The sequence below is a fragment of the Chaetodon auriga genome, chromosome 2 (assembly GCF_051107435.1).
Source record: "Chaetodon auriga isolate fChaAug3 chromosome 2, fChaAug3.hap1, whole genome shotgun sequence".
Lineage (NCBI taxonomy): Eukaryota > Metazoa > Chordata > Actinopteri > Chaetodontiformes > Chaetodontidae > Chaetodon > Chaetodon auriga.
The window spans coordinates 30,806,528-30,830,716 of NC_135075.1; the positions used below are offsets into that span (position 1 = coordinate 30,806,528).

The window sequence follows — 24,189 nt, forward strand, 5'->3', positions numbered from 1 at the left end:
AGTGCGTGCACTGACATGCTTTATTCCCTTCAGATAGATGAATGAACATCTCAGAGGTTTGACTGTTAAACATCTGAATGAAGTCAGTCAGGAGTCATTTTCTGAATTCAGCTCAAAATCACGTCAAAATCAAATAAACTCACGAAGTCTTGAGATGAAACTGATTTCTGAGCAGTTAAAGAAAACACGACACAACACGTTTCACTGTGTTCAGTTCTTCTGAATGCAGCCATTCATGAGAGGATCTGTCCAGAATTCAGAGGGAAAACGATGTTTTCACCGTTCGTGCGCTTTGTTTTGGCATCGAGACGCTGATAATTACAAGAACGCGCGTGGGTGGAGTGTGCGCGTGTGGCTGCGTGTCTGTGCGCGTGTGCGTGACAGAGGGCTGGAGAGAGAGAGAGAGAGAGAGAGAGAGAGAGAGAGGGAGAGAGAGAGAGAGAGGGAGGGAGGGAGGGAGCGGGCTCTGTGAGACCTCGCTCCTGGTCTCGGTATTCGGACGCTTCCAGCGCAGGAACGCTCAAACACTTTTGGGGTTGTTGTCTGCGCGCAGCCCGAGCCTCCAGCCGCCGTGGACCCGGGCCGGGCAGGGATGAGGAGCCTGGCACGCACGGCTCGGCTCTCAGCAGACTTGTTCGATGCCGCTCTGACGCCCTCTCCTCTCCGTCCTCACACCTTGTTTGCAGGCTTCAGCCCTGCCTCGTATTTATCCGCAGGTGCGACCGCATCCAGTCTCAGTGTCTCTGAAGTATGACATCAACGTGGGTGATTGTCTCCTCCACAGACGGAATACCAGGATAGCCTGTAGGAGTTCGTCGCTGCCCTCTGTGAGCATCGGCCGATGGTGTGTTTCTCTCTTTGTTTCTTGCTCTCAAAGCTCGGGATGGCTGTTCAAGCAACAAGCGACCGCGGCGGAGTGCAGCGGCGGCGGCAGCAGCTCCGCGCACTCTCCTCACGGATAACGCGCTGGTGAATCCGCGGCTGAGGTCGGTTTGGATGTGTGTGTGCGTGTGTGTGTGTGTGTCACCTGCGGGATTACAGTAGTCTGGTAACCTAAACCCTGCCTTCCTCCTCTCTGCTGGATCGAGGACAGGAATGAACTCGGCTGTTGGATTCGTGAAACTATCTTAAAAAGTGCCTCGCAGCTCGCAGTGGGTCTACATTTTTCCAGTCGTGGTCTGTGGCAGAGCCGCTTTTGTTTAACTGTTTGTGGGAGAAACCGGATCAGATCATGGGCAGGCAGCCTGACCATGTCCCCCCGCTAAAACCGGGCTTTACATTCCGGGTGTTGTGGATGCTCCAGGCTTTCCTGGACCTGGCCGGCTCCCAGGAGATTTACGCGCCGCACTCGATCCGGGTGGAGGGCGACGTGACGCTGGGGGGGCTCTTCCCCGTCCACGCCAGGGGGGTCCCGGGGATACCGTGCGGGGACATCAAGAAGGAAAACGGCATCCACCGGCTGGAGGCGATGATGTACGCCCTGGACCAGATCAACGGCGACGACGAGCTGTTGCCAAACGTCACCCTGGGCGCCCGCGTCCTGGACACCTGCTCGCGGGACACGTACGCGCTGGAACAGTCACTGACTTTCGTCCAGGCGCTCATCCAGAAAGACACGTCGGACGTGAGGTGCACCAACGGGGAGCCGCCGGTGTTTGTCAAGCCAGAGAAAGTTGTCGGGGTCATCGGAGCGTCGGCCAGCTCGGTGTCCATCATGGTGGCCAACATCCTGCGGCTGTTTCAGGTAGGAGCTGAGAGTGTCCGTCCTCCTGTCCCCTGTCCCTGCGCTCCGAGGACTTATTCACCTGCGTTATCATGAACATCAGCCACATGCTGCTTATGTAACCCCGCATTTCACATGAGCCAGTTTCAGCTGCACACACTCAGTCAGGCCTTTTCTGCTCGTGCTCTCCACCACTTCCCCTCACCCAGATCCAACAGATCCAATTTGCAATAGATTCCTGTACAAACACCCCCCCCCCCCCCGCCTGCGGTGTGAGCTGGTCTGAAGGAAACCCCTCACAGAGGCTGGATCTGCAGGCGTGGTGCAGGTACACTCCAACAAATCATCTCATGGAAGCAACTCTGCTGCTGTCTGTGTGTGTGTGTGTGTGTGTGTGTGTGTGTGTGTGTGTGTGTGTGTGTGTGTGTGTGTGTGTTTCTTGCTCAGCCAGCCTCCTGAGAGCTGTGCACGTATGTAACCTTAATATCAGGAGGACAAAGGAAAGAGGAAGCAGTTCTGCTCGGACTCAGCAGGTTTGTGTGCTCACAGGAGTCTGGAGGTGGTGTTGATCAGAAAATGTTCATGTTGTGTTCAAGAAGCTCAGTGAGAAGCGTTTCGTCAGCGTGTGATGCTGCTGCATGTTGGCCAGGATCAGTACGTTTGTTAAAGATGCTGCTTGTGTTTCTGACTGATGAGCCGGTTTGGAGCTCGTCCCTCGTTTGATGGAACACAGAACAGTTTCAAGGCTCTTTCAGGCTCCTTCACTGTTTTCTCAGTTTTATTTCGTGTTTATTGCATCTGTCCCGTTTTCATGCTCATCACTTACAGTCAGCTGTTATTTAATTGTTGGTTAATTGTACTAAAATATTGTTTATTAATTGAGTTGTGAATACTCATGTTGCATCTTAACTGTACATTTTGTACACTGAGTGACGAGTGTGTGGTGATGTTGGTTGTATTTACTGTGGAAACGAAGTGTTTTTGCCGTCTTGGCCTCTTCATCTTGAACAGGAGATTTTAATGTGAGTGAAAAAGGAAGAAGAAGTGGAATGCAGGCAGTTCACAGTCCTGAAGGGTCCTGTTCTCAGACCTGAAGCAGGTTTCGATCAGATCAGGTTGAAATGGAGCACAGACTAAGAATTAGAGACAATGTGGGAGAGACATGTCCAGAAACAGACACACAGTGAGTGAAGTGGGTGAGAGACATGAAGTGAAGAAGTGGAGAGAGAGAGAGAGAGGAGGGTGGTGCTGAAGAACAGCTCCTCTCAGAAGCTTCATTACGATCTTCATCTCAGTTAAAGACGTCAAACGAGCTTCTCCTTCGCTCTTTGATCCTCTCCTCATTTCTTATCTGAGCTCATTATATTAAAGGTTTCAATCGTAACTGAACACCAAATCTCTTCTGAAGTCATGGATAACATGTTCACTCACTTTCAGCTGGTCTGACTGGACAGTTTTCATCACAAAAGAAGTGATTTTAGCTCTCCTACAGAAAGTCCAGTAACATGTATACTATTGTCAGCTGAGGCGCTAGCTGCCGAGCTAACGCTAAGCTAACATCCTGTGTGGACCTCGTGCAGCTCGCAGGCCGTGTGTCAGCTTCAGGTGTTTTCTCTGAGCCCTCTGGAGTCTTAAAAACATGCTAACGTGGTTTGTTTCAGGCTCCTGCTCCACATCCTTCCCTTCAGGACGTGTTGGTCCGTCCAAACTTTGCTTCAGGTCAAAAACTTTGACGTCCACCAAATGAAATCCAGAAAGTCTCCCTCTGTCTTTCAGCCGCAGCAGATATTTTTCGTTTATTTCTGAGCCACAGCTTAGTAACTTTTGTAAGCTTTTCAAAGCTTTGGCTTTGGGGCCAGGCTAACTCTCACCAGTTGAAAGCTGATTTTGAAAAGAATTTAATGGTCAGGATGTTTTTAATAACAGACTTTGAAAGGCTGCTTCTCACCCAGTTTCTTCTGTCCCACTTTTTCACACACAGCATGAAGACGCTGCCTCGTCTTTGTGCTCGATGACCAATAAAAAACAGGCTGAACTGTGACCTGGGTCAATGAAAATAAACAGAAATTCATTTTATTGTCAGATTACGTGATTATTTAACTCTGAGGTCTTCTCCACAAATGAAAGGCATGAATGGAATGAATTACTACGTCCTCATTAAAGCCCAGTGGACAGTCTGTCTTTATTCGTATGAGTCACACATGTTCCAGGTCTCTGGAGGTTTTGGGTCAGATGTTGAAGAGAAAGCCAGAAGCTGCTTCGATGAGCTGGGAGTGTAATTATTCTCCCCTGTGATACAGAAGTCATCTGTTCCACAGCTGTTTTCACTTCATTACACCCCTGATGTCGCTAAATGGCCCAGTTGGCACCGGAGTCACACCACAAACACATTAAGGCTCTGGTCTCTGGACCGCTGCCCCCGGTGGCTCGGGGGTCAGGTCGGGGTAGGCTGACAGCGAATGAGGGTGTTCCAGTGAAGATGGACGAGAAGCTGTTCTCCTCTGTTTCTCTCCTCATGATCAGACATTCACACTTTGAGTTTTGTGTCCAGAAACAGCAAACGGCATCATCTGGATATCATCACACAGAAAATCCTCCGAGCAAATGAGCTTTGAACGGTGTGAGACCTGACAGTGAGTGAACCTGATGAGAAGCCAGCGAGCGTTGAAAAGTCTCAAATAATGAACTGATCATGTCATCAGTGATCAGTGATCAGTGTGATCAATGTGATCGATGTGATCAATGTGATCGGTGTGATCGTGTGATTGTGTGATCGTTTGTGATCAGTGTGATCAGTTATCGGTGTGATTGTGTGTGATCGTATGTGATCGGTGTGATTGTGTGATCGTTTGTGATCAGTGTGATCAGTTATTGGTGTGATCGTGTGATCAGTGTGATCAGTTATTGGTGTGATCGTGTGATCAGTGTGATCAGTTATCGGTGTGATCAGTGATCGGTGTGTGAACGGTGTGATCAGTGTGATCAGTGATCGGTGTGTGATCGTGTGAGCGGTGTGATCAGTGTGATCAGTTATCGGTGTGATTGTGTGTGATCGTGTGTGATCGGTGTGATTGTGTGATCGTTTGTGATCAGTGTGATCAGTTATCGGTGTGATCAGTGTGATCAGTGTGATCAGTGATCGGTGTGTGATCGTTTGTGATCAGTGTGATCAGTTATTAGTGTGATCGTGTGATCAGTGTGATCAGTGATCGGTGTGTGAACGGTGTGATCAGTGTGATCATGTGATCGGTGCAGAGCTGCAGCTGGAGGCTGAAACGTACGATGTCACGAGGCAGCGAGGCTCCAACCTAAGCAGCCGTGGAGTGCTGTGCTGCGTTCAGGGTGCGTCTGAAACAACACCGTTAGCATCAGCATTTAGAGTAAAAGCAGCTGAAACAAATGAACTGACAGGAAATGAATGAGCAGCTGTCCTGATAACTGACGGATTATTGGCTGATTTCAGCCACTCAGATTTACTGAATATCTCTGGTTTAAAAACGTCACTGTGGGAAAACCTAATGATTGATTTTTAATACCTTCTGACATTTTATTGATGAAAAACAGTTAATTGATTAATGGATGATAAAAATGAACGTTAGCAGCAGTGAAGCAGCTCACCTGTGCTCCTCACCTGCCTCTCAGTGTCGCTCCCTCAGGTTTCCTCCCATCGCGTCGTCGCTCTCTCTCTGTTTGTCTTTCCTTTCTCTCCTCTCGTTCCTTCCAGCTGTGCTTCGTTAGGCCACAGCGCTGCAGACTCAGCACAGGTGCACGTTGACGAGAGGATCGCGGGTCATTAAATTCCCCCTGTCTGCACATTATGGGATGCACTCCCTTTGTTAGCTGTAAATGTGAACGAGCATGAGAGCGAAATGAAAACTGAACTTCTCGCCAACTCTCTTAGAAAAACAGCAGTTCGGCTGCAGGGTCACTGCAGCTTTTCATGAGTGCTGCTGTTGTTTTTAATTGGGGGGTGGGTGTTTCCGCTCGCCTCCCATGTGTGCAGATAATTAGACTGGTAGGTGGGTTTGGTGGGGTATGTTTTGTGTTGTACGTCGGCGGTGCTGCTGGTAATGGCAGTTAATGGCCGGGATGTAAGCTGCAGCCCATTAGCTTCACACACTGTTATGACTGCACCATATGTGACCATATTAATGCTAACAGGAGCTTTCACAAAAACACATGTAGCTCAGGACCGCGTCTTCCACTCAGGGACACGTGACTTGGTCAGATCAGCTGATCTGAACACATCAGGGCACCTGAACGCCACACACTGTTCGGTGCTGCTGAGCTGCTGGTGGACAGATCACAGTTACTCAAACTGGTTTCCAGCTTTTCTTCGTCACGTTTGATGATTTATCCTTCGAGTTATTTTTACGTGTTCCAGTCGCTCAAATGTGGGAGTTTAAAGGGCTGAAAATATCTATAATAATATTACCAATAATGAAATCTATTGTTAGCTTCACCCTTAAAAAGGAAGATGTATTTGGAACCACACATATTCATTATGGATGGAAAAACACTTGATTCACCTTCCTAAGGTATCGTGATGGTCCTGAACCAGGAGATCACATGTCGTCCCGGCCTGTGTGTCCATCTGTATGTGAGGAAATATGATTTTATTTCATCTGAATGAGTCTTGAAAACTCAGTGTGTGAGATTGTAGTTCAGCCTTTTAAATATTCAGTCACACTGAACTGGACAGAAGCTGCTGTGAAACACTGAAAGTCAGTGAAAACAAGCAGTTCACTGAAGGAAAATGACTGTAAATGCTTCTTCTAATGTATCTGTGTTTCTCTGTCTGAGCTGATGAGCCTCTCTCGTCTGTGTGGTAGGACAGAGCTGCACACTGCAGCTGGTATTTGAACACATCTTCATTCCCTCCTCTCTCATTCGGTGCCTCTGATCAGAAACACCTGCAGATTCTCCTGACATGACACCACACTGCCTCTTCATGAGGAGACAATGATTGGATTTACCGTCACTCCTCTGGAGGGTCGGCCCTGAATGAATCACCCGGTGACTCATGCTGAGTTCACTGGCTGTGAGCTGTGCTGGAAGTTACACGTTTACTTTGGCTAAGCCTGAAGTTGCACTCGCAGGAAGTGCGACTGATAAGAATGTAACCGGCGTCTCCGTCCAGAGTTTGTGTCCTAGTAGGTTGAAGTATTTAAAGTGCATGACAAGAAGATTCTCCATTCAGACCAAAACAAATCCTGTTATCCGGCGTGGCCGCTCCTCCAGGCGGGACAGCCACCCCTGTGAGCTCAGCGCCGAGCGGAACGCTCTCTGCTCGGCTCAGGAAACAGCCAATTATACTGTTTAAAGTGCTAAATATCAGACCTGGCTCAACGTTCATGACATAATTCAGTGTGAAATATCCGACTGGTGGGAATATCAACATGAATATTGAGAGTTTAGCCTATTAAAAATGAATCGGTACAAGTTTTGGTGGCTGAGATTTACCTGACAGGCGTAATGGTTTCTGTCACCGTGTCCCGGTGGGAAAGGGGTCCCTGCAGGGTGAATCCCTGCTGCTGCTCGCTGTGTGGAGTTATTGTGGGTTTCCCCTCAGCGCTCCAGCTTCCTCCCTCGGGCCTGTGCAGCATGCCGGGCAGGTGGAGCCGACAATAAAGCCGGGGAGTGAGTTTACTGCCTGTTGCGCTGTGTGAGATTGGCCGATTAAATGTTGATGCCAGCCTGCAGGAGATCCGTGTGAGGCCGTCTCGCTGTGCGATGGATGTGAGAGCAGACGCGTCATCGTCATCTGTGACCTCCATTTACAAACGGTGGAGACTCAGAGTGTCCGATCCAGTCACTTACGAAGGTTACGAAGCGTTCCTGAGCCCGTGTGCATCCTGTAGAGCGGTGACCAGGTGGTGCATCAGGCCACGCCTTCAAACATGTGGTAGCCAATTACAAACAGGCGATAATAAACAGACTCATGAGTTTTGTCCGGGATCAGGAGTTTAGATGACATATCTTCTCAAAGAAGCAAAAAAATCCAAAATGGGCGAAGTATTTTATAGGCGCAAATGGGCGTGGCCTATTTCAGACAAATCGGCAAAATGTAAAACACGTAACTACCGACCACATGGTGGTGCTGTTGGTGCTTTGTTACATGTTAGTCATTTCCAGATGAGACGCCTAATGGACACGTCCATAAAGCAGGAGCACTTCTGTCCTTGTAGTCGTGGAGACTCCTGTTCTAGACTGAACATCGTTCTGATGTTTCAGAAATGTACAAAATAAAGAACAAGCTTGCTGAAACCGCTGAAAGGAGGAGAAGAAGAAGGAAAGGTGTATTTTTAGATCATGACGTCAGTTAGGGAAACCATGAAAAGTGATGCTGCAGACATGAGGAGCAGAAACACGACGTCATCAGTGAACACTGAAAAGCTTTTTTAAGAGTTTTATATACACAGAACTTCTGTAGGAGACAGGTCACAGTGAGACGTAGAGACGCCATTTTGGACTGACGACCAAACATTTGACCCTGACGATCTGAGACGGCTCACACTGTGAGGACGCCTGAAATGACCCACGTGAACTGGGTCCATCCGACACTCTGAAGCGCTTCGTGGGGACGTTCCTTCGAGACAAATCTGCAGAGTCTATTTCACGGCGTCTCTCTGCGCCGCGCTGACTGTGAGGAAAGGCTCTGCCACTTTCTGGGCCTGTACGCTTTATTTTTGGACACCGCACAAACTCATAACTCTTGGACACGCTTTTCTTCTGACCTACATTCATTGAAGTGCCACAACAAGAGTGCCGATTCAGTAAAAGTGCACTTGTGGCTGCAGATGAACCCGCCTTGTGTCTGTCTTTTGTCACCGTGCAGACGCTTCCAGGTTGGAGTGGAGCTGCAGGAAAAAGGTAAAACCGGACTCAGAGGAGCCATCAGTAAAATGTTTGAGGTTGTGGTGCATTTCCAAACAATTTGGGCAGCTGTGATTGGCCAAAAAGCACAGCTGCTGTCATTTCATCGCTGCTCACTCAAAAAAACAGACTTCCATTAACATATATGAAGGAGTTAGTTTCCAGAAGGCTGCAGAGTTCGTCTGTAAGAGGCAACAACCGGCTCTACGACACGTTTCATTATTATTGTTCCACACATCACAATGTGTGAATATTAATATAATGAAGTCACCGCAGGTCTGTGCAGCAGGTCGTACATCATCCAGTGTCACCGGCCAGCTCCTCCTCCATCATAACTGCAGAGGCTGTTTTCAGTCACACTGGAGAAACAGATTAGAAGAACGGAGCTTCTGCAGGGCCTGAAGGGCCCCGACTGCAGGTCCTTAATAATGATTAAAAGGCTTTGAAGACAAAACGTACGTCTCACTCACAAACCTCTGAGATCTTCTGTCCTTCCACTGCAGACAGTCGAGATCTGCAGGAGACGACCTCTGAACTTTAACAGCAACGCATGAAGAGACAGCTGGTGAACACAGAGGAGCTGAAGCAGCTGAAGAACCAGATCAGATCAGACCAGGAGCTGGTGGAGACCAAAAACGAGCGAAAAGAGAGGGAACACTGGACGAGTCGGAGCTGTTCGCTGAAAACAATCTAAAAGCTAGTTTGTCATTTCTCTTCTGTAATTTGTTTTTGTCATCAGTGAACATACGGATGGAACGTTCTACCTGCGCTCAGGTGAGGCTGGCTGAGGCCTCCAGCTCTGATGAATGATGAGAAACTGTTTGCGAACACGTTCATCATCAACTCAAACGGCTTAAGTGAGCCTAAACATATTGATCACTGTCAGTTCATCCGTGCTGTCACTTTAATGTGATTAATGAGCTCGTTAGGAGTCACTGCTGAAACAATGTGATCTAATAACAGCTCGCTCGTTCCTGCTGCTCCTCCATCACATCTCAGACCTCTCTGTGATGATTCTTCCGTTTGATGCTGAAAAGCTCGTAGGATTATTTAAGTGGTGAACTCCTTCCTCCCAGGTTTTTGTCTCCTCGTTTTCTCCCTCCTCTCCTCCCATTTCACTCCTCTCGGCGCCACCTCACAACGCTGCATCTCTCACATTCTATTAATCCAGCACCCAGGAGAGGCCGGTCCCCCTCTCAGCTGCCGCTCTCCTTGTTTTGGGCCGTCTTTGTGTTCTCCTCCGCCTGTCACAGCTGCTCGGGAAGCCTCTTTCTCCTGGCTGTCTCTGCTAAGTATAAAAGAATAGCTGTGGTGGTCTCAGTCAGCCCTCTGAGACGCTCACAGCCACACAGGCCCATCTATTACCAGCAGAAAAAGCTCCTGTGGGTCTGGACTCCATTCAGACTCCTGTCTCCTGTGTTTCTCGCTTCAGATCAAAAGGCCTCGTTTCAGCGTGTTGATGGTGATTTCACATCAGTGCAGGTCTGAGCTCAGATCTGTTTAGCTCAGTGGTTCTGCAGCGTTTTCCATCCTTGGTCTCAAATTGAGAAAATTAATTGACAGAACGCACATTTAATACTTGTTTCTGTCTTTCTTCTTCAAACATATCAGAGATTTGGAGAATTGATTATTTGTACAAAGACGACTTCAGAGTTGTTCTTACTGGAGACGGAGCCTCCGTCCATAACTGGACTTTCTGATCAGAATTCTGACCTGATGATGGCGCGAGAGGAAAAGTCAGAGGTAAGGAAGATAAGATAAGATAAGATAAGATAAGATAAGATAAGATAAGATAAGATAAGACTTTGTTGATCCCACGCCGGGGAAGTTAAGTCGTTAAAGCCAGCAGGTGTTAAGAAAGGGAGCATGAAGGGCTGAAACATCTCACTCAGAGCCCCTGACGTCATCCTCACGGTGGCGCTAGAGGAGAAGTCAGCAGGTCTCCAGAGTCAGTGGCCGCCTCGAGTGTCTGCACAGCATTTTGTGCCAATCCATCAAGTTAATGTTGAGATATTTCAGGGAGAATTTTAAAGGCCGACCTGATGGGGGCACTGGGACCATCATCAAAGTCTTTCCTCTGGGCACCTTGAATATCTGACACGTTTAATGACAATCCATGAAATGCTTGTTGAGATTTTCCTGGACCAGCAGACTGACAGACCGTCCACAGAGTCCTGCTGCCTTCATGCTAAAATTCTAATGAAAGTGGGGATGGCAGGAGAAATGATGTTACCCGAGCTGTTATTCATTACACTTTGGAAGAAGGCGATTCTCTGAAAACTCAAGGGCAGATCTGTTTGCATCTCTCAGGTGTTCATCTGAACACAGTGTCAGACCTGTGGTGAGATCTCAGATGAAGAGCGCTGACACAGACGGGCGTTTCTGCCCGTTACAGATGAACCTGCATCGCTCTGCGTGCCTCCAGGGGCTGCCGTAGTCTGGCACCGTCCTTTTTCTTTGAATACTTCTGAAACGATGGGCGGTCACCCGAATCCAAACGCAGGCCTGCACCAGAGGTCCTGCCTGGAGGAGACACAGACGAAGGAAACACGAGCACACAACACTTAGAAGATACAGTCTGAAGTATTTATCTTGTATTTTTAAGACAGGGGTGGTTCAGACGGTCATGTTCCCCCAGAATGAACTGGAATCCTTCATCTAACACCACCATCAGGTCAGGGCTGGAATTTGTCTAGTTTATTATCACCCAGTTCCTGCAGAACTAATGACATTCAGCTGGACTTTGTATTTGCTGCTAATTATCCAGTGTTAGCATGCTAATGCTAAACTAAGATGAACGTAGAAAACGTTCTAGCTGTTAAACATTAGCATTCAGCAGAAGCACCTTCAGCCTCTCGGAGCTGCTGACGTGGCTGCAGACTCTTTGTGTTGCTGCTGGTGCAGAATGACTTTGGAGAATGTTTGAAGAAAGCGTTCATGAGATCTCTTTGTTCATGTTAACTCTTAGCGTGTGCTGAGCATCTTTCTATCAGGGAAAGATTGCTGTCATGAGAACAAACTACAGCGCAGAGCAGATGATAGAGCATCAGCTGTGTGTCTGTGAAGCTTTTACAGCCGGTGTAAATGCACCTACCCACCTCCCAGCTAATGCCAACACTAAAACATTATTTACTGAAGTGATTAACTTAGATGAGACTGGTGCGACCAGACAAACCCGGCCAGCGAGTCCCAGTAGCAGAATGTACAGTACAACCATCCCTATTCATTCATTCAGGGAGCAGTGGTGACTTTGGGCTGCAGTGATGTGCTGTGAAGCCTCTGAACACCTGAACAGGTGATTCTTTGACACGTGGAGTTAAAACAGCAGCGAGTCTCCTGCCAGCTCACAGCAGTGAAAGCTGCTGTGGTGTTTGTGGAGCATTATGTTTCCAAATGAGTCTCAGTCACAGATAGATGATAGCAGAGAGGTCACAGGAGCCCCACAAGGTCTGATGATGGCCGTCGCCATGAATGCCACTGATGCAAAGCGTCTTGTGCCACTTAATTACAGTTCAGCACGTCTGCTTGATGAAGTCGCATCTCCTCAGCATTTCCATGCATTGACAGTGTGGAGACAAAACACTTTGTTAGAAGAAAAAAACAACATTCAAAGAAAATTCAAAGTATTCTCAGCCTTCCTCATGTATTTGCAGTATCAGTAGTAAAAGTACAGCAGTATTCTCAGCTCCATGTAGTTGTACTGGACCAGCAGACAGCAGTATCTGGTACAGCCTCTCGCCCCTCTGCCTGCGCTCTGTCCTCCTGAAGGATTTCAGGACACGTGGACCAGAGCCAGCCAGATCCCCCTCGGACTTCTGGGTAAAGAAGTTTTTTTGGGGGGAAGCAGGACTGATGTTCTGCCAACTCAGTGAGTCAGGAAGTCAAGGACGGTTCAGAGAGACTCTGCAGCTGCAAAAGTCCAGCCTGTCGCCGCCCGTCTGACCTGCTGCTCGGCTGCTGGAAAACTTCAGGATTTCAGCAGTGAAAGAGCTGACGGTCAGACATCTGGTGGCCCTCTGCTGCTTCGGCTTCCACTGGTTTCATCTCTGAATGTGACTCCGGCCTGTTTTATATCCCTGATGTCAGCAGCGGCGGAGAATAGCAGCGACCTTTGGAATAAATCAGAACAGATAATAATGAGCTGTGGATTTCATGACGACGTGACGGAGCTGTTTTTTCCTTCCCACGCAGCCGAATCTGACCTTCCTGTATGTGTGATACTACCAGCAGCACACAATACGATGTACAGCCTGCAGAATGTTTCCCTCCAACGTCTGAGGAAAGACATCTGTTTTGTGAAGCATGTAAACATGAAGGCGATTTCCCAGCACGCATGAACAGCAACACTCTGTTCTTTAGCTCTGCTGGAACTTGCAGCAGTGCTTCCTCCTCCTCCCACTCTCAATCTGCCTGTTACTTCGCCTTCGCTGTCACTGTTGTCACCACTTCCAAGCGCTGCATCCAGACTGCAGCCTGCATACAAATGTTACATGTTTACAGTCTGTGGCTGCCTCCCCCACCGAAGAAATGAAGGAAATCATTCAAAACAAGCAGCGAGAAGTGCAACAAAGCCACGAAGAGGAGCGGGCGTCTAACAGGTGGCGAGAGACCAGCTCTCACGTCGCTGATATGAAGAGGCGGAAACGACGCAGGCGACCGAGCCCGACATTACTGTAGGCAGACAAAGCAGCCGTGTAATTATTGTGGGTGCATATTGATGCACGATTGCAGCCGAGGAGACAATAAACAGTTCTGAGTGTGGAATTAACCTGTACCAGCACGGTGTTATTATAATCTTTAAATCCAGGTTTATTCTGTAGTGCTTACAGAAAAATTATAGATCTACTCAGCGTTGATTTCCTCTGCTGGTGAAACAAGCCCGAAGCCACGCGAGCCAAAGCGTACCTGTAACGTGTGAGCGGTCGAACAGCAGCCTGTCAGCGTTCACGGTGCAGCGTGTTGAGTTCAGTCATCAAGAATTCAACTGAAACAGAAGAAGAGAAAATCAAACTAGAGTGTAAACATGACGGTCGCCAGCCGCCAAACTGAACTCAGCCTGAAAACCTTTTATTTTTCACTTACAACAATGCATTTTCACTGCAAGTAATAAATGTGAAGTCCCTCCACGGAGATGGAAATTTGACTTCATTAGGTTATGTTTCATTAGGTTTCGTTAGTCTGTTTTTCTGCAGGATTACAGAAAAATTACAGGCTCGATTTTCAGGAAATTCAGTGGCAGGGTGAAGCCCGGGCCAACAAAGAACCCATTACACCGAGGATCAGATCTGAATCACATCCACAAATTATTTTTCACTGTCACACAGAGACAACGCTCTGCTCCCAGTCTGAGGTGTAGCTATGGAGGCGGAAACAAACACGTCCAGAATGTGGACAGAGATATGAAGGGAAACATGTCAAGCGTCACGAGAACAAGCAGTTTTTAGTTTAGTTCATTTCAGTCAAAGCTTTTGATATTTGTGTTGTGTGAGTGTCACAAATGTGTGTTCAGCACGTGAAGTGTTTCAGGTTTAAATGCACATGATAAATGCAAAGATGAGACGATGAGGCTTCGTTCAGGAACAACCGTGTTTGAGTCCTTTTGGAGCTATACGCAGACATGTGGTGGGTGCAGATCTGCATATCATAAAGAGTTGACTGCCGGCTTCAGAGGAGATTCCTCTGTTTTTGTAATCAGTGTTGATTGATCGAGATAGAACTATAAATGACTTGTTTTATGGATGCACTGAGCCTTGAACTACAGCGTCTTCTAAAAGCAAACCGCAGTCCTGAGAGCAAGAGTCGGAACAAATATTCCTGCGGCTGCAGAATAACCATGCATGAAGAAGCAGGGTGGCGTTATGCGTGGAGTAACCTCACGTCAGCGAGCATCATCTACCGGGTCCCAGGCTGGCTGCGACGCCGGAGCTCCACCCGAAAACCTCAGTGAATCACGAGGGAAGCACAGAATGCATAAGTGTCAAATGCAGACGAGCAGCAGTGGGAGTCTGCAGCCATGCTAGCAGCTCAGTGAGGCTGTGCTTTGAGCTACATGCTAACATCAGAAAAACCCTGGAAGTGAGCATCGCATTGGCAGCAGAGGAGAAGTCAGAGGAGATCAAAGCATGAAGAACAATCTTCAGGGGTTCACGTACAAAATATCATGACTACACATAAGAGCTGTTGAGAAACTCCAGTCTGGACCGAAGCAGTGGACCAACCGTCCACAGAGCCGACTGCTGCCTTAGAAAACACTGCGCTGCTCTGAAACACTGGTTAGATATTAAGCCATCAAGCAGCTTCAGTAACCCTGCATGAGAAGAACAGCGAGGTGAAATTATAATGACATCACTGCATAATGAGAGAACAAGACAGAGAAGAAGAGTTGGCTTCAAACACGGATGTACTGACTCATAGAAATAATGAAATCGTTAATTAGACCCTGGAGCCGGGGTTCTGTCCCAGATGATTACTCTGCATATCTGTTGGGACTGAAAAAACAATAGCTTCTGTCGTTCCCTTTTATGCTTTGTTCTTCGTCTCACATTCGCATTCAGCCGCTGTAGTGGTCCAGCCACCCTCGCTGGGTGCTCACTGAATTACTGCTGCACTGCTGGAGAGGAAATGTTTGCAAAAGTCTCAGATATTATTCAGCCCTCAGCCGTCAGAGGGAAGAGGAAGTCTGCAGTCCAGTGGCTGGTGGAGCCTCAGTAGACCGCTTCTACCTCTCTGAAGATGATGATCTGGCATCCAGGGACAAACCCCGCTGTGTTCTTGTCATTCGGGGTGCACACGAGAGCCTGCTGGGCTCACCGGCCAATCACAAACAAGCCAGCATCTCCCCCCGGGCTGGTCCCGGCGGATAAGTCCAGGGCTGAAATTCAGTCCCGGCGCACCGCTGTGTGCATGATGTGGCTCTGAAATGTGAACCTGTATTGATCAGCAGTCACAAAGGAGACTTCAGTCGTGCAGCTCGTAGGAAGAGTTCAGAGGGCTGCTGTGGGTTTATCAGTCGAGGAAGTCAACACGGCAGAAAGCAGTCAGAAGTGGAGCAGCGGTGCACCTTGGGCAAAAGAGCTTCAGTGAATCAGTCGAGCAATCTGAGCAGCACTGACAGCCTGAGAGCTGAATGTTGGCTGCTTTTATTCTCTGGTTTGTGAACCCAGACCCAGAGCACGGCTACAGGCACGGCGGAGGCCGCCTGTCTGTCCGTGGTCAGACGGTCAGTCCGCCGTCTGGTCCAGACTGGAACATGTCAGCATCTACGCGATGGATCTCTCAGAAGGTTCGTACAGACGTTCGTGTTCCTCGGAGGACGAAGCCCACGGCCTTTCCTGCAGCGCGCTTACAGTACAGCGGTACTTTGTGTTTAGAGCTAATAAGCCGGTGAACGTGGTCAATCTCATACCTCGTAAATATCAGCATTGTCATTGTAGAATATTAGTGTGCTAACATTAGCCTTTAGCTAATACAGCCTCACAAAGCCTTCAGCGTGGCTGAAGCTTCACAGACCAAACCTACAGAGTAGTTTCAGAGAGAGATTCCAGCTGCAAACCACATCAGTCCTCTTAGTTCAGTTAACTTCTAAGATATTTTTCGGAAGGAAACCAACGCGAACCCTGAGGTTATTACCCAAACTGTCCATTTTTAAGGCTAAACTAAGACGTGTGAGCATTTAGCTCACAGCCCCACTGTAGGCAGCCTGACAGAGTGTGTGTGTCGGTTGCTTTAAGGGCACGAAAATGGCTCCAGGATTCAGGGATCTTGTCATTTCAACATGTTCAAACTCTATTTTTACCCCCCCCCCCCACACACACACACACACACACACACGCACACAGAAAGACATAAAATCTGAATGTCTCTGGTCTCGTTCCTCTCGGTGCTTCGTGTCTTTGTCTCCCACACAAACACACATCACCAGCCTTTGTCTGCTGTCTCTCTCTCTTTTCAAACAAACACACACTTCACATAACCTCACTTCGCCTCGTCTCTCTTCTTCCGCTCATTAATGTCATAAACTGGGGCGCTGGGACCGCTTGTCAGCCTGTCATCGCCTTTGTCTTCCTCGTTGGTGCCGTAACGAGGATCCCCCTGCAGAGGGAAGCTGCCAGAAATCGTTACAGCCTTCTGATCGCTCGGCTCAATTCTCCAAGTATTAACCGCCGATGCGCGACGACAGCCGGATCACTTTCCGCCGTAAACACATGTGTACATACGCACTCAGACTGTGATCAATACGACGGCGGCGTCCCTGTGGACCGCCTCCGTTCTCACTCTGACATTCATCAAGCTCAAGTGGAAACCATTCATTTGTTCCAACATTAACTGAGAAGGAGAGGAAGTGAGCGAACGCTGCGTCCAGCAGCGTGAAGGCCACGTGTCGTGACAGGCTGACAGCACGCCATGCGGGAAGATTATCACCGCCATCTTTATTCTGCTGACCAAAGGTCGCTTCCTGCAGAGGTTCACTTCATAAATCACACGTCCTGTTGTCGGCTGAGAGGCCGCTTATTGTTTTCACTGGAATGAATGAACTCTGGTCTCGTTCTCTGATGGAGGTCAACAGCAGGTGGAGCTGATTCTCCAGTCGGCCCCATTAAACCACCACAGAAGAAGAGAGGACGCCATTGAAAGAGCCGCAGCCAAAGGTCAAATCACAAAAACATGATGGAAATCTGACATTTCTGTTAGTTTCATGTGATCATGTGAGGAAGGTCACAGCCTCCTCATCCTCCGATGTGACGTCTGAGTCACATGATTCATGACGTCGCCGTTTCTTCAGTTTTAACTACAATTTATTTGACAAATTTTCAGTGTTTCCGCTCTCAAGCAGGAAGCGCTGAGAGGAGCAGGTGGACGGAGACGCTCTGCTCACTTTTCTTCTCGTTGGTCCTGTCGGCTGAAAGGTTCCAGACTCTGTTCCAGAGAGACAAAGACCTCTTTGACAGTCCGTCCACAGACTAAAACTGTAATCCAGCTTTAGTCTCAGTCTAAAGTCTCGTGAAAGGAAATGTTTTCGCCTCTGATGCAGACGACGAGCGCCGGTCCGATCTCGTCCGCTGCTGAGCGCCGTGACGTCGCTCTGACATCACTGCTCGTGTCATAGTTTGCAGAGTACCTGCAGATGTTCACAGGTGTGTATTTATACTGCGCTGAAGTGAATGAACCCTGCTGAATGTTCTCTGGACTGTCTCTAATCTGAGCCAGCTTGTTGGAGGATGATTTACAGGATGAAACTGTTTCAGCTTCTGGACTTTTGAATCATTTGAACAGTTACTGGAAAGAAAACATGAGACGTTTGGAGGACGAACGTCTCCGTGGAGGACCTGAAACAGCTCAGAGACTCAACAACGGAGATTTTATACAAGAGGTCAAAAACTGTTTCATCTTCAGGAACTTGTTGATGATCTTTTCTGTGTAAATAAATGTGGAGAAGAAAAAAGTAAATGTCTGAAAGTGGAGTCGAGGATAAAAACCACCTTATACTTCAGTGCAGTATTTTCCATCACTGGCGCACGCGCGCGCACACACACACACACACACACACACACACACACACACACACACTTGAACAGAGCCATTAGATTAATGAAACCTGAACACACAAATCCCATCTGATCGCTTCTTTTTTAATAGATTTCAGAAGCAGCAGGTTTGCCTTCAGTCGGATAGACGCTCATGTTCAGCCTTCTCTTTCACCCCAAACCTGCCCGGATGACCTCAGAGCGTGCACAGAACACAACCACCACGCAGAACCCGTCACAGCCGTGATCCGCTCGACTTGACCCAAATCGAATTAACCTGAGGGAAAGTGTTTTGATTATAAACTCATTAAATCGGAATTTAATAAGCTAAGTGTAATCACTTTGTTTGACGTAGATTTTCTTCCAGTGGAGCTCAGGCTGAACGAGGGCCCAGCTGAGCTCCGCACGCGCGCTTTGATCAGCGGACAAACGCGACCGGAAGAGAACAACGTGCTGCTAATTAAACATGGAGGAGTCACACCGGGCCTCGCGCTCTGCTGCTCAATTCAAGCTTCATTTGCTGCCGGTTAACACCAGCCATGCGCGCGCCGGTGTGTGCGTGAGAGCGCGTGTTCGTACGTCCGGCTGCGAGTTTCCACATGCGCGCACACAAACACACAAAGACACTTAGGGAAATGAGGAGGGAAGAGGAGCAGCGGAGCGCGAGGAAGGGACTGTATAAACATGAGAGGGGGAGTAAAAGAGGGGGAGAGGAAGAGGGGAGGAGAAAGTGACTGTATAAACATGAGGGGGGGAGTAAAAGAGGGGGAGAGAAAGAGGGAGAGGGGAGGAGAAAGTGACTGTATAAACATGAGGGGGGGAGTAAAAGAGGGGGAGAGGAAGAGGGAAGGAGAAAGTGACTGTATAAACATGGGGGGGGAGTAAAAGAGGGGGAGAGGAAGAGGGAGAGGGGAGGAGAAAGTGACTGTATAAACATGAGGGGGGGAGTAAAAGAGGGGGAGAGAAAGAGGGAGAGGGGAGAGGGGAGGAGAAAGTGACTGTATAAACATGAGGGGGGGAGTAAAAGAGGGGGAGAGAAAGAGGGAGAGGGGAGAGGGGAGGAGAAAGTGACTGTATAAACATGAGGGGGGGTGACTATAAATATGAGACGGGGGAGAGAAAGTGACTGTATAAATGTGAGACAGGGTGGGGGGGTGACTATAAGAGAAAGAAAAAGGGGGGGGGGGGAGAAAGCAACTGCATAAACATGAGATGTGGGGGGGGGTAGAGGGGGGAGAGGTTCATTGGTGGAATTAGAGAAAAGAGCTGGTGCTCGTTAGAAACCACTTTGTTTTGGTTGAACTCTCTTTTAGCTAAACTTGACTTAAATCCACCTGCTGATCATGAACGTCAGCACTGACTGATGCATCAGGACGTCAGTGTGTTTGTTTGTTTGTGTTTGTTTGTGTGTGTTTGTGTTTGTTTGTGTGTTTGTGTGAGCAGCCGACATTAATCTGCCTCTAATCCGTCTCTTAATCTGGTGTCACTGGTTGGACGAGTCCCCGTCTCATCACACTAATCATGCTCTGAATCGATCGATCAGCTCGTCGGGCTCTTCGCTCTGTTCATGCTTTAAGTCATTTTAATGAAGCGTCAGTGTTTCACACAGTTTGTCCTGTAAAAACCAAACACACACACACACACACACACACACACACACACACAGAAGAGGAGTTCATGAAAGGATGAAGAATAAAGCAGATCCAGGTGCAGTTTAGCGGCTGTCAGTCAGACTGTGTCATCCTATGAGAGGACGCTCTGTGGACGAACACTCTGACAGCGAGTCAGCCAATCGTGTGGCTGCTGCGGTCATGTGACCTCGTACCTGCCGCTCAGGTTCAGCTCCGCTCTGCCCCTCAGCAGCTTCTCTCTGAAGAGTTAAATCAGACCATCAGCTCTCGTCTCCTCCGTTATTAACGGCCTGTATGTACTTTAAATATTATTACTGAAGCCTTCCAGGTATTTGTACTTTAAATCAAGCTTTCTTTTCGATGACAGACATCATTTCAAAAGGCTTTACGTCTCGCAGAAGAAAGTCTTTAGTCTGAAGGTCGACTGTCAGAGTCTCGCTGCATTAACCGTCCAGTCTGTAAAAGTGCTTCTTTCAGCCGAGGACATCCAGTCAATGACCTGCACATCGCTTCCTTTGTATTAACACAGGTGTGACATTTTCCGAGGGTAGATGTCTCATTTTGGAACAAAGGCTTTGTGGGTGGAGCTGTCAGGGCCTCCGCAGAGACCGCTGCGCTCCTCATTACTGCAGGAGTTTAAAAGTCGCCTCTAATGGTGTGATCACAGAGAGGAGTGGAGTCACGGAGGAGTCAGCGGCTCAGAAACACGTCTGCACGTCCAGCTCCTCTCCAGTTCACATCCTCGCCTTCTGTCAGCCAATGAAAACAGTCCTTTCATGGGGTCAGGTGCGTTCGTAACACGTGGAGTACACAGTGTTAATAAGAAGGCTGCTCGCTCTTCACGACCATCAGGGCCACGATAAGTTTGTCTTTGACGGCTCTGACCGGTTTCCCTGACAGACACATGATGAACGGCGCTCGTCCGGCGTGTGCAGTGTTTCCATGTTAAATATTAATGTCGCGCAGCGTGCCGCGTGTTGCAGAGTGCTGCTCGTGTCTGCCGCGCTGCTCACGCCCTGCTGCTGCGTGAACTTCCCTTCAGGGACAATTAAGTTTGAACTTGAACTTACCTTGTTGTTTTTTCATTAAGGCTGTCGGCTGAGCGGCAGGTGGCCTTGTTTAGGCGTGAGCGCTAACACCGTGATGGGAGACCCAGCAGGAGGTCTGTGTCTGTGATACAGTCCGCCTCGAGCCCAGAGAGTGACCGCAGCCTGGACGAGTGAATAAAGATCAGCTTCTCTTCATCATTACAAACGTCTTCTTCAGTCCAGCTGTCGGCTGTATCTGCAGATCTCACCGTCCGCCTCCATCATCCTGGTCCTCAGGTGCTTCACTTTACCACAGACGGTGAACTAACCACAGTACAGTACAGAGTACTATCATAAGTAGTGTTTAGTACTTCATTAAATGTACTTAGTGACTTTCCACTACTGCGTTTAATGTAGTGGATCGATCAGAGAGAGCCGATCAATCAGCGAGCTAATCAGTCGATCAGTCCGTCAGTTGCTGCCTTCGACTCTGTGAATCTCATCAGCTGACCGGTCTGTCACTGCACATCAGGAGGAGGAGGAAGGGGGTGGCTGCACACACACACACACACACACACACACACACACACTCACAAACAGTCTTCTTCCTAAAATTCATTGATTTACATGATGGAACGTTTGTTTTGTCCTCATAAGGACGGTGAGTCCCCACAATGTGACAGATTTATGTCCCCACAACATGAGTAATACACACACACACACACACACACACACACGTCCTCTGAGCCCACAGATACATTTATTTTGAATGGTCCTTATCTTGGCTCTTGAACCAGCAGCGTTATCATCTGAACTCCTAAAATTGTCAGTAATCACTCTGTTTACAGATGAGTATCTGTGTGTGTGTGTGTGTGTGTGTGTGTGTGTGTGTGCGTGTGTGTGCGTGCTTCTCGCTCAGTCATTCATATATTTGGCTAAATGTAAGTAAATAAATGACGAGCAGGTCTCCGGCTGCAGCCCACAGCTCGCCGTCTTTCTCATGAAAAGCGCCGTAGAACGTGTGTCATGTGACCCACAGCGCAGATTAACCAACAGCAATGATTAATCCACTTATGGACTTGCTGTCAGACTCTGGTGAACTCCCAACGATCGATGCCGCTCATGTTTTCCGTCGGGCTGCTGAGGGGCGGAGGGTCAGCCATGACAGTCACACACCTGGCTGCTCAGTCGTCACCTGACACATGAACTGCTCACCTGAAAACAGTTTCAGATCCAGATGAGGTTCACACTCGAGTTGCATATCTGAGTCTCTTTGTTTGCTGGGCCACATGTGAACAGGGTCGGTCCTCCTCCCGTCCAGCAGGAGGTGCTGATGAACCTGAAGCTGTTTCCTGAAGCTCAGAGCTCCACCTTGTTCTCCGGCAGCTTCTGCTTCAAAGCGCTCTCTCTCAAAGTGTCAGAGCCTCCTGAGGTCACAGCTCCTGTTGTTCTTTCACACGTGGATCTTTGATTGATTTTCTCCTGCAGCTGCTCACGGTTGACGGCTGCCAGTCGCTGTGGCCTCAGCAGACGTCTGCTTGATGAATTTTAAAGGCTGGTGGAACTCGGGGTTTCTGTCGGACACCTGGACGTACGTGGAGCGGCTCTTCGAACGGGGACATCATGTCTTCTCTGCTGCTTCGGTGTTTCCTTTCACAATGTTTGCTGCACTAATGAGGCTGCCAAAATCACATTTTCAGCTCAGGAGGTTGCAAATGAAATCCAGAAAACAAAGTTAGTAAATCAGCAGAGGTATTTCAGGCCTCGGCCATGACTCAGATTGCTCAGGAGATCAACAGACGACTGAAGGTGAGGTCCTGTAGACCAGACTGATGCAGGCAGTTTTTCAGGATCTTAAAACGGCGTCGTTGAACCATGATTGAGAGTTTAGCTGGAGTCCCACAGGGTCCTGTTCTCGGCCCACTTCTCTTCAGAGTCCAGCCTTGGAGCAGCTCTTCAGGTGTGTGTGGACGATGTGCTCATTATGAATCCGGTAGAACTGTTTCATCAGAGCGTAAAACGAATCGACTTGATCATGAAACAGTTTTTAATTAATCGGCAGAGGTGCGGAGTGATCTGATGTTTGTGTCAGATCACGTTAGTCGCCGAGTTTCATCGTCATTTCATCATTGTGCTGCTTTAGATGTACTTTCTTGTTGACTTGAGGCTCATCTTAAGACTTTATAAACTAGCTTCTACCTGATGTTTGCATCTGATGTGAAGGACTGGAGTCCTGCTGCTGGACTGGTGTCCTGCTGCTGGACTGGAGTCCTGCTGCTGGACTGGTGTCCTGCTGCTGGACGGCCAGCTGCAGTCTTCCCTGCATTATTAACAGAGCCAATCGAAAGCAGCTCTCTTAATTTGGATGAGAGACTGTAATTTCTCCCAGAGGAGTGAAATTAACCAACACCTCCAACTGTACAAGAACTTTTTCATCCAGCGCTTCTCTCGGCCTGATACTGAGCAGATAAACACCAGGGAGGGCTGCTGTTTGAGGCTCGCAATACAGGAGTGACAGGAGGATCCCCAGAATTGGAAATGAAGATAATGGAATAAGTCTCCAAACTCAGCGTCCTCCATCGATGTGGCGCCCAGCTGTTAAGCATCCGCTCAGTGGTGAAGGCTCTGCACAGCGTCCTGTCCTGACAAGGTTTTACAGGCTTTATTTGATTTTTCACGAGCCCTGTTGGCCCATTTTTATGAATTTCACAATCTGGCAGATGACTTGATTTATCTTGAGCTTTGTCCAAAGCTTGTGAGGAGTGCTCTGGACCAGTGGCTCAGCCCAGTAATGTCATAACGAGGCCCGGAGCTGGACTCTTAGTCATTTTGTCAGGGAGCCAGCGTCACTGCCCACTGACACACGACACTTCCTAACTGCTTCCATTACGTGACTGCTGAGTATATTGTCCTCTGTCACTTTGTCACTGTGCTAACTCGAGCCCCTCACTGGTTATTCTAGTTCATGCAGTTCTTTCATAGATCTGCTGCTCTGCTTCTGTTTCTCAGGCCTCTGTGGCTGACTCGTTAATGATAGAAGGCCTATTGCATGCTAACCTGCTAACAAAAGCCATTCCAGTGTACGGCATCCTGTCATCATTCACAGAGAAGTGAGTCAACAAGTATGATAGTGGAACGTTTGAGTGTTTGTGTTCATGATCTGCAGCAGAAGAGCAGTAAAATGCGAAGAGGAGGGAGCTGATAACATCTTGTTATTGGTACAGTTCTGCATGAGAAACTAATTAAACAGCACTGAAAACATGCCGACGTGTGAAAGTCTGCTTGAAAATGTGCTGAAGAGGCTGGTTGTTTAAGCTCAGCCTGACGTGCAGAACATCGACTCATTGTGCAGAAACAAGCCCGTCTGCTCATATACAGTGAGCCAATTAAACGCGCCGTGATACCCA

The 24,189-nt window shown here is 48.4% G+C and overlaps 1 protein-coding gene across 2 annotated transcripts in view; it reads left to right on the forward strand.

The window, feature by feature from the left end:
• Positions 1–431: 431 nt before the first annotated feature.
• The window catches only part of grm7 (glutamate metabotropic receptor 7), a 198,811-nt gene continuing 175,053 nt past the window's right edge, over positions 432–24,189 (forward strand). For both annotated transcript variants that reach the window (XM_076746551.1, XM_076746543.1), the window contains exon 1: positions 432–1,744. In XM_076746551.1, the coding sequence (XP_076602666.1) occupies positions 1,232–1,744 (513 nt within the window). In that variant the 5' untranslated portion in view covers positions 432–1,231. The remainder of the gene's footprint in view (positions 1,745–24,189) is intronic.